The 12834-nt window shown below is 40.2% G+C and overlaps 1 protein-coding gene across 1 annotated transcript in view; it reads left to right on the top strand.

Annotated features, from left to right (window-relative positions):
* LOC146600280 (unconventional myosin-X-like) overlaps positions 1-12834 on the top strand; it is a 104765-nt gene that overhangs the window by 80135 nt on the left and 11796 nt on the right. The window contains exons 30-35 of the mRNA XM_085325904.1: positions 324-379; positions 1377-1519; positions 4284-4478; positions 5712-5869; positions 8393-8516; positions 12281-12578. Of these exons, the coding sequence (XP_085182030.1) occupies positions 324-379; positions 1377-1519; positions 4284-4478; positions 5712-5869; positions 8393-8516; positions 12281-12578 (974 nt within the window). The remainder of the gene's footprint in view (positions 1-323; positions 380-1376; positions 1520-4283; positions 4479-5711; positions 5870-8392; positions 8517-12280; positions 12579-12834) is intronic.

Below are 12834 nucleotides of genomic sequence, written 5' to 3'. Positions count from 1 at the left end.
TTCCAGACAGAAGAGATTCAGTTGAGAAGAACAATGTATTTTATGTATTTTGCTAGTGCAGAAATGTGGAGGCAGGGATCTCATACCTCCACACTGCTCTATGGAAAGCTGTAGCTCTTTTCCTCCAGCCCCATGGAGTCCTTGTGCACTTTTTCCTGCTTGTGTAGGGAGTCTCTCATGCTCCCTTCAGGCCTTTCTCAGCTCTTCATTTCTACTCAAGCTATTGGAATTCAAAAGAACATTTTCAGTTCCTATTCAAGATGGAAAATGTCTCCAATTTGATACAAGCAATTGCTGTAATCTGTGTCTCTTTTATCGTACAGGGAACTCTGGATGTTGGGCTTATTGACTCTGTCTGTGCCTCAGACAATCCTGATAGGTAGGTACAGTTCGTGTTTCAGTGACTTGAGCATCTTTGAGATCAGAAGCTCTCTGGCATATTCTTGTGGGGAGGTCTAGATTTCATTTGGGGCTTTATATTTGTTTAAACCTGATATAAGAACTCATCTATGACAAAATAAATGCAGCCATAGTCTTTGGTTTGTTTTAAGCTATGTTACTTCACAGGTATGAAGTTTACAAGTGTGTTATTATGAGTGAAAGGTTAGATACKCCTTTCTATCTCACAGCTAAGAACAGAGTAATCTGAAAGTCAAGCAACTGCAGTCTTATCTACTCTTGCCACTAAACAGAAATGTCCAGCAAAAGCAGCGATTCTAACTTCTATATGCAGTAATTTTAAGATAGTCTTGTAAATTTAGGGAAAAAAAAACTCTGGAAGAATAATAAATTCAGAAATCTGTACTCTTGATATCTTTGCAATGCAACACAGCACGGACCTTTTGTTCACAAATCGGTTAGTTCTGGAAAAAGATTATGGGACACTTCACATCTCACTATATTAACATTTAATTATTTCCTATAATGTTGACAGGTTCAACGAAGGCAAAGCTTCTCACTCGAGTGCTGAATTAAAATGTTAGCTATTAAGTTATTTACTTCTATCATCTGTTTTTTCTCTCAGAGATTGCAGGGACTTTTTGGATACTAGTTTAGAAAATTTATACCTCAGTAGCCAGCAATGTTTTTTTAAAAGCAGAAAGTTTTAGCCCATTCTCAGGCTGGGCTCCTCATAGTTAATCTGAGTCCCAGTAGAACACTGGGCACAAGTAGTAAGCTAGACATTCAGAATTTCTTCATGCATCTGCTGAGGTACACTCTTCTGGAGTGCTTCTTCACCCCTTCACAGTTTATATTCAGAGAATCTTTCTGCTTGCTTAAGGAAAGGTAGAGGACATGGTTCTGGCTTTGCATCTGCTGTGACTTGAGATATTTCTGTGGTTATAACCAGTTTTAATTCTCATGTTTTCTCGCAGACCAAATTCTTTTGTGATCATCACAGCAAATCGAGTGTTTCACTGCAACAGTGACACCCCTGAGGAGATGCATCACTGGATCTCCCTGCTGCAGAAACCAAAAGGCGAATCTAAGGTTGATGGCCAGGAATTCCTTGTAAGAGGTAAAAGAAATGCATGCAATTAAATTTATGAAACCCATCTTCTGTTTATGATCTGAAGGTAAGGTCTGATTATAGCTAATCCAATCTAGCATTTAGCTGCTCCTCAAAACCAATAATCCTCTGCCCCCTGCCACATTCTTGCCAGCTACTTGCCCACTCCTTTCTTCTGCTGGCACTAGCTCTTGTCTGGCTCCATGTCAGGTGGCTTCAGGAAGCTAAAATTGGAAAAAATGAAGCACTTTATTTCCCCAGCCTATTGCAACATGTTGTCCAACAAACGTCAGCATGGGATAGGAGGGAGTATGGCTGTCCTTTGCAAGCAGCTGGCCTTATATTGGCTATAACAGGACACTGCATCTTTTGTTTTCAGAAAGCTCTGTTTTTTCTGACACCTGTCATGCAGAGAAGGAAGGGCGGAGATCTTTGTAAGGTAGCTGCTGTCCTCAGTGAAGCAAACTAACTTGATTCTGGTAGACAGAGCAAGGTGAGAATAATTTTCTAAAGCTGAGCAAAAGATTTAAATTATGTCTAGTTAGAGCTCAGCTGGAGATGAAGGAACTAAGGTGTAAGTACTGATCACACACGTATTACAAAATATTCTAATTGTCTCCAAAGGTCCCTTAAATTTCCTCAATACTTTCAGCTCGTCATGTGGTCTTTAATGTATGAAGACACTGCTGGCACTATCTATGGAAATCAAGTGCAGAGTAAATTGCCTTGTATCTTCTGGAAAGTATCTGCGAGGAACTGAAGGGAAGGTCTGAGGTCATGGCAAGACAAGAGGACAGAAAGAAGAGGGAAGAAGGAAAGGACTCACCAAAAAGTGACATTAACTTTCCATCCTAGTCTGAAATTTTGTAAGGAGACTGAATGATTAAAATCAGATATCAGACAATAGTTGGAACACCTTAAGTTCAAAATTATTGATTTGAAGGCAACAGATCCTTTAATCTCATATTGTTCGTTAGCTAAAAGGAAAAAAAAATGTCCAAATACTCCTCTGCAAAGTCAACATATGCTCTGCACTTCACAGTAAGAGATTTGTGTGACAGTAATGTGGCCACAAAGTCATGTATTCAGGACAGTCTTTCTCTATATGCAATCTCTGGGCTCAGTACCATATTYTTTGAACTTTTTGCCTAGTGGGTGGACATTGTTTTTACAGCTTTCAAAAGAGACTGTCAGCTACAGGAGATATGAACATTCTTCTTCTATTGTATTGATTTTTCTTTTAAAAACCCAACAGGACTGATGATTCAACTGAGAGGATCTAATGCTTTAGCATTAAATTTTTGATTATTCCCTCTCTTGCCTCTCCCTACCTCCCCACAAGATTTATAGGGGAAAACAGCTGTGCTAATCCTATGATTTTACTGCATATTAAAATTTAAGCAGAGGTTTCATAGCTGAGAATCCTCTTGAGAACTAAGATCAGCTGTGGAAATCATCATTGTGCATCTGCCACTAACAGCTAATCTAGGTCTCACATTGGCAGTGAGATCTCTAAGCAGCTGTGGCAGAGAGCACCTTTGAAGCCACCTAAATATGGACATTTCACTAAGAATATATTTCATTCTGTACCACAGAGCCACATAGTTAGTGCCAAGTAAAAATGTGAAATGCTTTTAAACTGGCATATTGAATTAACTTGTATCCAGGAGTTTTTCCTCCTGGAAAGAGGAACTGAAGTTCTAAGGAACTGAGAAGTTCTTTAGATCAGTTATGTCAGAATTTAATAAATACTGGAAAAATAGATTTATCTTACAGGGCTGAAAGTTACTGTGTTTCTAAAAACAGTGAGCAAGATAACCTGGCTAATCCAAACTGAATAAGCGAGCTTCTGATCTTACACTAAGGGAACAGAGAATACAGGACAGCATCAGGTGGAGTACAGAAACATAATTCAGTATCAGCAAGGATAGCTCTATGAAAAAAAGTGTGGTTTCATGTTTTTTTTTCAGTGAGGTTGTAAGATTCAATTGATTAGCAACTATTTATATGAAATACTTGGTTTTCGATAACATGTCTGATGTAGAACTGCTTAACATTTCACTTGAAACCCACACTGTAACAGTCTAATACACAGGTACTAAATAATTTGGAAATAACTGACAATTTCATAGATACAAATACAAACAGGGTTTTAGCTGGAAATTGAAAACTGAGTGTATTGCTTTTGGTGCCCAAGGAATTGCTTCTAGCTACAGAAAGAGAAACCAAAGATTCAGCCTTTTCAATAGGTTGACATTAGAAAAGTTGCAGTTTTCTAGCCTCTTGAAAATGGCAGTAACTGATCACTTTGAGCTCTATATGCCTGGTCTTTTGATTATACGAAGCTTGAGCATTTACTCAAGGTAGAGTTGCCTATGCCTGTAAGCACTGTTCTGTAAGGGAACTAAAATGAGAAGTTAAGTATTTTTCCTGGTAATGGCAGGAAAAGATGCTTGTAATGCTGAAAAAGCACTTTACATGATGGTGTTTATTACTGAACCTTATTTTGAGAAAGAGTCCTGACAGTGATGGCAAACTGAGCCTCAGATCATTGGTGAAAATAAATATGGCTGAAGGACAGAACAGCTCCACAGAAAATCTTGGACTAAACTGTAACTGGTTCATATAGTGTCTGTGGAGGATACTRCTACAGCCAGAGCTGGTAGGGCCTGCATACATGTTCTGGTTTCAAAACTAGAGAGCTGCCAGGAAAAGGACAGAATTGCTGTTGTGGTGAAAGACAACTATTGACATGTTTGTGTTCCTCTGCTAGGCTGGCTTCATAAAGAGGTCCAGAGCAGCAACAAGATGTCCTCTCTGAAGATGAAGAAACGCTGGTTTGTACTGACAAACACTGCCCTCGATTACTACAAGTCATCTGAGCGTACCGCTGCCAAGCTTGGCACACTTGTGCTCAATAGCTTGTGCTCAGTAGTGCAGCCCGATGAGAGGGTCTTTAAAGACACAGGTAAGAGGAAGAAAGCAGTACTGAGCAGACTTTGGCAGTTGCATGAAGAGGTGAGGGTGCAGGAATATAATGGTGCATCATGCTGAGAGGCAATCGTAACATTATCTGGGGCTCTCTGGCTGCAAATACCTCTCYCCACATGAAACACATGAGACATACAAAGGGCTGAAGAATGGTGTGCAAATGATGGTAGTTCCCTCATACTTGACAGAGACACTCACTGTTATAGTCCTCTGCTGTTTTTTCACCGAGTAATTTAACTATTTACATAATTGCTTRCGAAATAAGAAAAGGGGTCTAAGTACTAAAGTTCAAATGTAAAAACTTATTAACACTGAAATTATCAGTACATCTCCATAAATTACTCTCTTCTTAGGATGACCTACATTTGTCTCTGGGCTTAATGCTATTCTCTTAAATAAAAGCAATGACATACACTGTAAGTCTTTTTTGTAGTCTCATTCAGTCTGTTAGAACCAAAAGGTGACACAGGCCTACGTTTGTTCTCTGTGCACCATAACACTGTTTTGGGAAGGCAGGATCTGCATGCTTTATGAGTTTAGGTAGAATTGGGGTTAAGGGGCTGGAGGTGAAGAACTGGAGTTCCCTTGACAAAGAAGCTGAAGATTAGAACAAAACTAGAACTGCAGTCACTTATATTTTTAGAAGGGGTAGAAACAAGCTGCTTGCAATAGGATACTGTGGTGCATTTAGAGCAGTAAAGACAGGAACTGTCTTCCGCCCACTTCCAGTAATTCTTTCACATTTGTAACCTCAACAGAGATGTAGAGCTGCCCATAGCAGAGTAAATTGTCATCACTCTGATCTACTCTCTCAGTTTATGTCAAACATGTTTTTTAAAAGTTATGAGACTTGATCTGACAATCTAACTGGATCTGTCTTTGTGCAGACTGGTCAGTTTTTGAGTGATTAATAGCACAGTGTAGCTAAAACCGAGACTGTGAAAGTGAACTGCCTGACTGGCAGAGAAGATTCATGTCACCCTGTGAATTACTTGGTACTTGGAAAGCTGTGGTTATGCCAAAACCTTCCTGCTGATAAATGCATTTTGGGAATGAAGGGACATTACTGACTACAATAGTCCCTTTTAACCAGCCATACCATATRTTATTATCAAAGCAGCAATGGGTTTCCTCAGCCACCTGTTACAGTCAGAAAGAGAAGATAAAGCAGAAGTAGGTTTTACCTTCCTGCTTCTTTGTGTCTCCGCAGGCTATTGGAATATCATTGTCCATGGGCGAAAGCATTCATACAGACTGTACACAAAGCTGCTGAATGAAGCTATGCGCTGGGCCTCTGCCATTCAAGGTGTCATTGACAGCAAAGTTCCCATAGAAACACCTACTCAGCAACTCATTCGTGACATCAGGGTAGGTGTCATCAAGCTAACTCCACAGTCAGTTGGGAGCAGTCAGATCACCACTGGCCTTATTCAGTCATTATGGAGAATGTGACAAGAAATGGGGTTGCTGTCTTAGGGGAAAAATGGAGAAGAAACCTAAACGATTGTGCAACTGAATAGTAAAATTTTACACTTCAGCATGTGAATTGATCTGCAGGAGTCCAAGCCACACCTACTGTGGAGTTACCAACTGCATGTAAGATTATCTCTACTCAGCCCTGGTGAAGCCTCATCTTGAGTACTGTGTCCAGTTCTGGGCTCCCCAGTACAAGAGAGACATGGAGCTACTGCAGAGAGTCCAGCATAGGGCTATGAGGATGATCAGAGGGCTGAAGCACCTGCCCTATGAGGAATGGCTGCGAGAGCTGGGCCTCTTCAGCCTGGCGAGGAGAAGCCTGAGGGGGGATCTTATCAATGTGTACAAGTACCTGAAGGGAGGGTGTCAAGGGGACGGGGACAAACTCTTTTCAGTTGTCCCATGTGACAGGACAAGAGGCAGTGGGCAGAAATCAAACCGCAGGAAGTTCCGCCTGAACGTGAGGGGGAATTTCTTCCCTGTGAGAGTGACACAGCACTGGCACAGGTTGCCCAGAGAGGYTGTGGAGTCTCCTTCTCTGGAGATCTTCAAGGCCCGCCTGGATGCAACCCTGTCTAACATGCTCTAGGTGCCCCTGCTGAGCAGGGAGGTTGGACTAGATGATCTGCAGAGGTCCCTTCCAACCTTACTGATTCTATGATTATACCATCAAGCAGATGCAAATCCCCGCTTCATCCTTTCCTCTCCCCAAGCATCCTTCTGGCACAAATATAAAGATTTCTATTCCTGTCAGCCATGAGACTTTTCTGTACCCTAAAGTCCTCTTCACATTCTAGGTAAATGTGGTTAAATAGTAAGGGGCAGCAAAAATATATCCTCCCAAAAAGTGAAAGCTATGCTAAATGAGTAAAATTTCCAGAAAGTCTAGCAAATTAAATACAGAATCATAAGAGAGGACAGACCAAAACTGTAAGACTACTAATGAAAGCTTATCTAAGACACAAAAACTTGCCAGAGAATTGATAGGATCATCAACTGAGGTGAAAAAGGTATGAGAAAGGTAAGACCATATCTGAAAAGTTGAGTAATTCTCTGTGTCAGTGATGACTACAGAGGCGTTCAGGGAAACTGCAGTATCAGAGCCTGTCTCTCAAGGGGTAGCATTGAAAAACTTGCTAACTGAGATATCAGTCAGAGAGGCTGTGGAACATATCAATAAAATGGAGTGTAACAAATAACCAGGATCAAATGGCATTAATCCTACAGCTCTAAAGGAACTCAGATGTAAAATTACTGAATTACTGACTGTAGTATGTAAACCACTGCTTAGGTTGGTCCTAATATCAAAGAAATGGAAAAGCAGCAAATATGACAGTAAGCTTAAAAAAAAAAAGACTTGTGGGGGACCTGGTAAAATACCAACAAGTCATTCTTTGCATATCTCCCAGTGTTCTCTGGGGCAGTTGGCAGTCATGTGGATGATGATGACCCTTGAATTTCAGAAAGCTTTGACGTGTCTTTAGCAAAGACACTCAAGAAGTTAAGCTGTTACTGGACAGGAGGAAGGTCTTCTCATGGGTGAAAAAACAGTTAAAGATTAGGATCCAGAGGTTCACATGAATGGCTTGTTTTCACGTTGGAGAAGGTTCACCGATTTGATTTGCAAGTGTTTGTGTGCTGGTAGCTATGCCATTCAACATGTTCGTAAGTGGTCTTGAAAACTGAATAGGAGCTGACAGAGTTTGCTAGTAAAAGTAAATTACTTAAAATAGTCAAAATTAAAGCTGGCTGTGAGGAGTTGCTGTCAATCTTTTGACGTGTTACTGAGGTAAAATGGCAGATGAATTTCAGGGCTGATAAATGCAAAGTAATGTGAATGAGGTAAAACATACATACTGTGATAGGCTCTTAACTAGACAGAACTAGATAGCCATTCAGGAATAAAAAGTTGGGAGTGATTGTGGAGAACCTTGGAAAACATTGGCTCAGGGTTCAAGGACAAATAGAGCATTAAGAGTTGTTAGGATGTCATTTCGCTAATCATATGTACTACAACCAAACATATGTACTACAGCCAAAATTCAGGGAGGAGATGCTCATTATAAGATACTAAACATGATGGATCTGCTCCATGTCCATGAAGCATTTATTGTTGGAAGTTCAAAGGGTATACCAAGGAGGAATAGTGCCATATTCCCCTGTTACATGACTGTATTAAGCATCAGCTACAGGCCACAGTTGGAGGCAAGATCCTGGGCTTGGTGACCTTTGGTATGATCCAGTACAGCTATTCTTGCATTTAATTTTCAGAAATAATTTGTGAATTATGCTTTAATCATCTAGTCACTCTATGGACCTGCTGAAATTTAGATAAAGGTGATTGAGCTTGAACCTAAATGTATAAAGGCATCTTGTAAAAGATTATCCCCATTTGATGGTAATTCTTATTTTCAGGAAAACAGCATGAACTTTGAAGTAGTGGAACAGACATACAGGAGAAACCCTATTCTGCGGTACACCCAACACCCTCTGCACTCCCCATTGCTCCCTCTACCCTATGGAGATGTTAGCGTCAACTGTAAGTATTCTGCCTGTGTGACRAGTCTGCTAAACCTGTCTCCTCTTTTGGAGGACCAGTACAGAGCTTGAGCATTGCAAATGTGGTCTTTAAACTCTCTCTGTGCAAGTGGAGTCTACCTGGGGCAGTGCATGCCACAGGGGTCAGAGAGAGGGAACAGTTCTTTTTTTTCCCCAGCACATATTCTGTGTCCCCAGCTTTGTATCTTAGGGAAACTGAGCCTTAAAGTAGGTGGAGGAAGACAGCTTGTCCCAACAAGCTTATCTGGACAAAAGGCACTGTTGAGTTTGTCATCGATCTGGGGAATGTGCAGCCTGTCATTCTTGAGTGGCACCTAGCTTGCAACTGGTTCCAGTGAAAATCCTACAACAAGATTACATCATACAGCTGGCAATGCGTTGTATTCATACAGAAGCTGCTAAAAAACAGACTAAATAAATCCTTTCTTCAAATATATCAGAAAGAGAGAGCTGGAATGTCTTGACAGGAGCACTGAGAAAAATAAAATCATAGCAGAAGACAGACAACTTTTTTGTATGTATCGTCAACACAGAGAGACCTTATGAGGAAAATTTTTATTAGGAAACTTTGTTAGAGGGATGTATCAGAGGATCTCTGCCAACAGAAATGTCAGTAGAAGATATTAGGGAGCAAGTCAATAGAATGAGTAATAATAAGCTGTCAGGACCAACTGGTCACGCAGGCGAAGAAAATTAGGAGGATCTGAATATTAACCATAGCAAGCAATTTCTTACTTAAAATTGTTCTGATACCAGAGAAATGGCATAGAGAAAATTAATACTTTTTCTTACAAAAGGGCTTCAGGAAGGATTTGAAGAATTACGAATCAGTAAGTCTGACTTCCAATAGGTAGAATCTGTAATGAAGAACACGGTAAGGTGAAGGGTTGAATAAGGGCTTTGCAGAGGAAAGTCCTGTGTCAAAAATTTATTAGGGCTCTTTGAAGGAATTGCCAAGGCTTACAGGTAAAGATGATCCTCCTGTTACAGTTCACTTAGATTTCCAAGAAGTTTTTTTAAATAAATGGATTTTCTGCAGATAATAAGGACTCTTTAATCAGTTATTTCCATCTCTGAATGAATAAAAAAATAAGGAATAAATGGAATTATGTAGCAGAGGGCCAGAATCAGCAGAGTTCGGCAGAGATCTCTGCTAGCACTGATGCTCTTTGACATATTCATAACTGAGGTAGAAAAGGAGGTGAGCAGTGATRTGACAAAATTTGCAGATGATTCCAGACTGTTTGGCATACTAAAAATGAAAGTTGCTGCTGAAGACATATAGAAGAATCTCTAACACTGACTGGGCCATTAAATATTTTGAAAAATTAATTTCAGTCTGGATATGCAAAGCAATGTATGTGGGAAAAACAGTCTGCCACTCAGTCAGTGATAGGCCTGAATGACCTAGTTCTGCTTAGGAAAGTGCGCACAAATTTGTATAGATAACTTTGTAAAAATGCCACCTCTTGTACTAAGCAGGGAAAGAAAACAGCTAGTGCAAGGTTTAAACACTTAATAAAGGAACAGAGAAAATGGAAAATGTCTTTATGCCAGTATATTGATATGTCATGCACCTGCATCTTGAATACTGGAAGCAGTTTGAACTTCTTCAACTTATGAAGATACAGGAGAACTAAAAACATACACAAAAATGATCAAAAGCATGAAAAGACTTCAGTGCAAGAGGATACTAAATAAAGCAGGAGTCTTCAGTCTCAAAAAGAAGTTTTGGGGCTGGAGGATTATCATGGAAAAAGTGAATGGGGAGCAACTGTTCACTGTCTCTCATAATACAAGGATCAAATGAAGTGATGTTAAAAACATGAAAAGAAACTGTTCACAGAGAATGTACTTAAGCTGTGGAACTTACTGAATAGTGTAAAAAAACATAAATTCATGTTTAAAATGTAAATTAGAAAAATTCACAGACATAAAATCCATTATGGGCAATAAACATTAAGAGACCACCCATGACTCTTTAGAGTTTAGGATGCGGTTCAATGGAGGCCAAGAAAGTACATGGGGGAAGTAGCATTATATGCCTTTCCTTTGTGCCCAGTGTTGACTACAGTTGGAGAACAAGCACCTGGCTTGACCTTTGGTCATACACAATATAGCTGTTCTTACATGATAGTAACACAGCCATGAAGAAAATTTTGATGGTCTGTAAATTAATACTGGTAATACATGTTAGAAGTCATGTCTTGAATTATCTTGTAGAATGTATTCAATAATGTAAGATTCCCAAAGTATCTTAAGAACACAAACAAAATGAGCAAGACTAGAAGAAACACAATGTGTGGAAATACAGAAGGAAAGAAAGTGCCTTTTGAGCTACAGATGAGTGTCTTCTCTAAATAGCCTGGTTGAGTGGGTATCAGCTGAAAAAGGCAAGTGCCTTCCAGATATCCAACCCACTGTGGAATCACAAGCAGCATTTTCACTTGTTTTGTACAATCAATGCATAGTCACTGAAAAAGCAATGTCTGCATAAGGACGTACAACCCCAGAGATGTGCAAATGATAACGCATGCACGCATCAGTAGCCTGCAGCAGGATGGTGATATGTACTTATGAGCAATTCAAAAGCAGTCATTTAGGTGCCTGAAGAACTTGGCTAGTTTTGGTGTAGGCATTTTAGTTCTAAATTATAGATAAAAGCTGCGTCTGTGCTATAGAGATTTGCCAAAATTCTGTGTTGGCTTGGTGGTCAAAGCTAATACAGGCACAGCTGTGCCAAAAGGCAGCTTTTGGCAGCTCATCTGCAGACACAGGTAAATGGGTGTAAACTGTTAGTTTAAAGGCAATTATGGCTTTACATGTCTGAATGCAAATATCAGGGCCTGGCCTGCATCTGTTTGTAGCTGTAGCCCTGCTCTCTTTCGTCAGCTGAGAGCTTAAGCTAAGAGTTACTGGGACTGCCTTGCTCAGAGGGAAGGCATTATTATTTGGCTTCTTTAAGGAGGTGGTAGTTGTGGCTTGCAGTTGTGGAAATCAGAATTGCAGAAAGGCATTTCTTCTTGTCTCCTCTAAATGTGTGGAAAAGGCAGGCAACAGGAAAGTATGAAGACCAGTGCCTCACTCCTTCAAGAGGCCTATAATAGTTTCTATGATCTCCAGGACATGCATGTAGGATGCAAYAGAACTGGAGTTGCTCTGCTTTGGTCTGCTGGGCAGAGGAAGCTGCTAATAATTTGTCATGTTCTGAGCATACTTTCAGAAAGTCATAGGTGAAATTTATTTGGAGGGTAGAGAAGGTGTAGTCAATATAAAGGAATGATGCCTGAAAGATCGGGCAAGAACTTTGTGTTCTCTGTAGTATGTTAAATTTTGCCCGTTAACTATTCATAAGAGATGAACAACAACTCTAGAATGGCTAAAAATAGATTGGTATTTGGGATTTGTTTGTTTGTTTTTTTCCTCTAACTGAACTAGACTTTAATGCTAGTTTCCTTTAAAATCACTGCTCTGCTTTTTTGTACAGTATATCCAAAATGGATTTGCAGTGGTGACTAGATAGATGTTGGTAAATACCAATTAAAAGTGCATTTTCACATTTAAAGGGCGTGTGTTCATGAATTCTGAGTAGAAACTTAAGTTCAGGAGAGGAGATGAGGCAAATTCACAAGCCGTTGTCCTTCTGTCAGAGAATGYAGCACAGTCGCTAGTGCTATTGCAGTGTCAAAGGGAAATGGAGGAAATGCTCACCTCTTGTCACCTCTGTTTGTGATCATTCCCCAGTGCAACAAGAGAAGGGTTACAGCAGCTTGCAGGATGAAGCAGTGAAGCTCTTTAACTCCCTTCAGGAGATTGAGACAGTATCTGACCCCATACCCATTATCCAAGGCATTCTGCAGACCTGCCATGATTTAAAGCCCCTTCGCGATGAAGTTTATTGTCAGCTCATCAAACAAACTAATCACATGCCACATCCCAACAGTACTGGGAATCTGCACCACTGGCAGCTGATGTCATGTATGAGCTGCACTTTTCTGCCCAGTAGAGGGATCCTTCGCTACCTCAAGTTCCACCTTAGAAGGTAAAAGTCCTTTTCATTTGCAGCTTGTTTTCCTTTCTCTGTACTTATCTCCTATTGCCTGCTGTAATTATTTGTCATGCCTTCTTCCTGGGTGAAGAGATCTTGTTAAAGTGGATTGATTTACAGCCTATCATCTACTGCTTACTAAAGTCCATATGAACATTCTTAATCTGCAGGGAAGGTGAGGATTGTAGTTCACGCTGATTGAAGTATGTGCTACCATGCAGCTACCACAAGCGAAGCACACATACTGTGG

The sequence above is a fragment of the Rhea americana genome, unplaced genomic scaffold, assembly GCF_003343005.1.
Source record: "Rhea americana isolate MKP2758 unplaced genomic scaffold, rheAme1 scaffold_124, whole genome shotgun sequence".
Classification (NCBI taxonomy): domain Eukaryota; kingdom Metazoa; phylum Chordata; class Aves; order Rheiformes; family Rheidae; genus Rhea; species Rhea americana.
The sequence above is the reverse complement of the archived record's forward strand: the minus strand, read 5'-3'. Positions and strand labels throughout refer to the sequence as shown.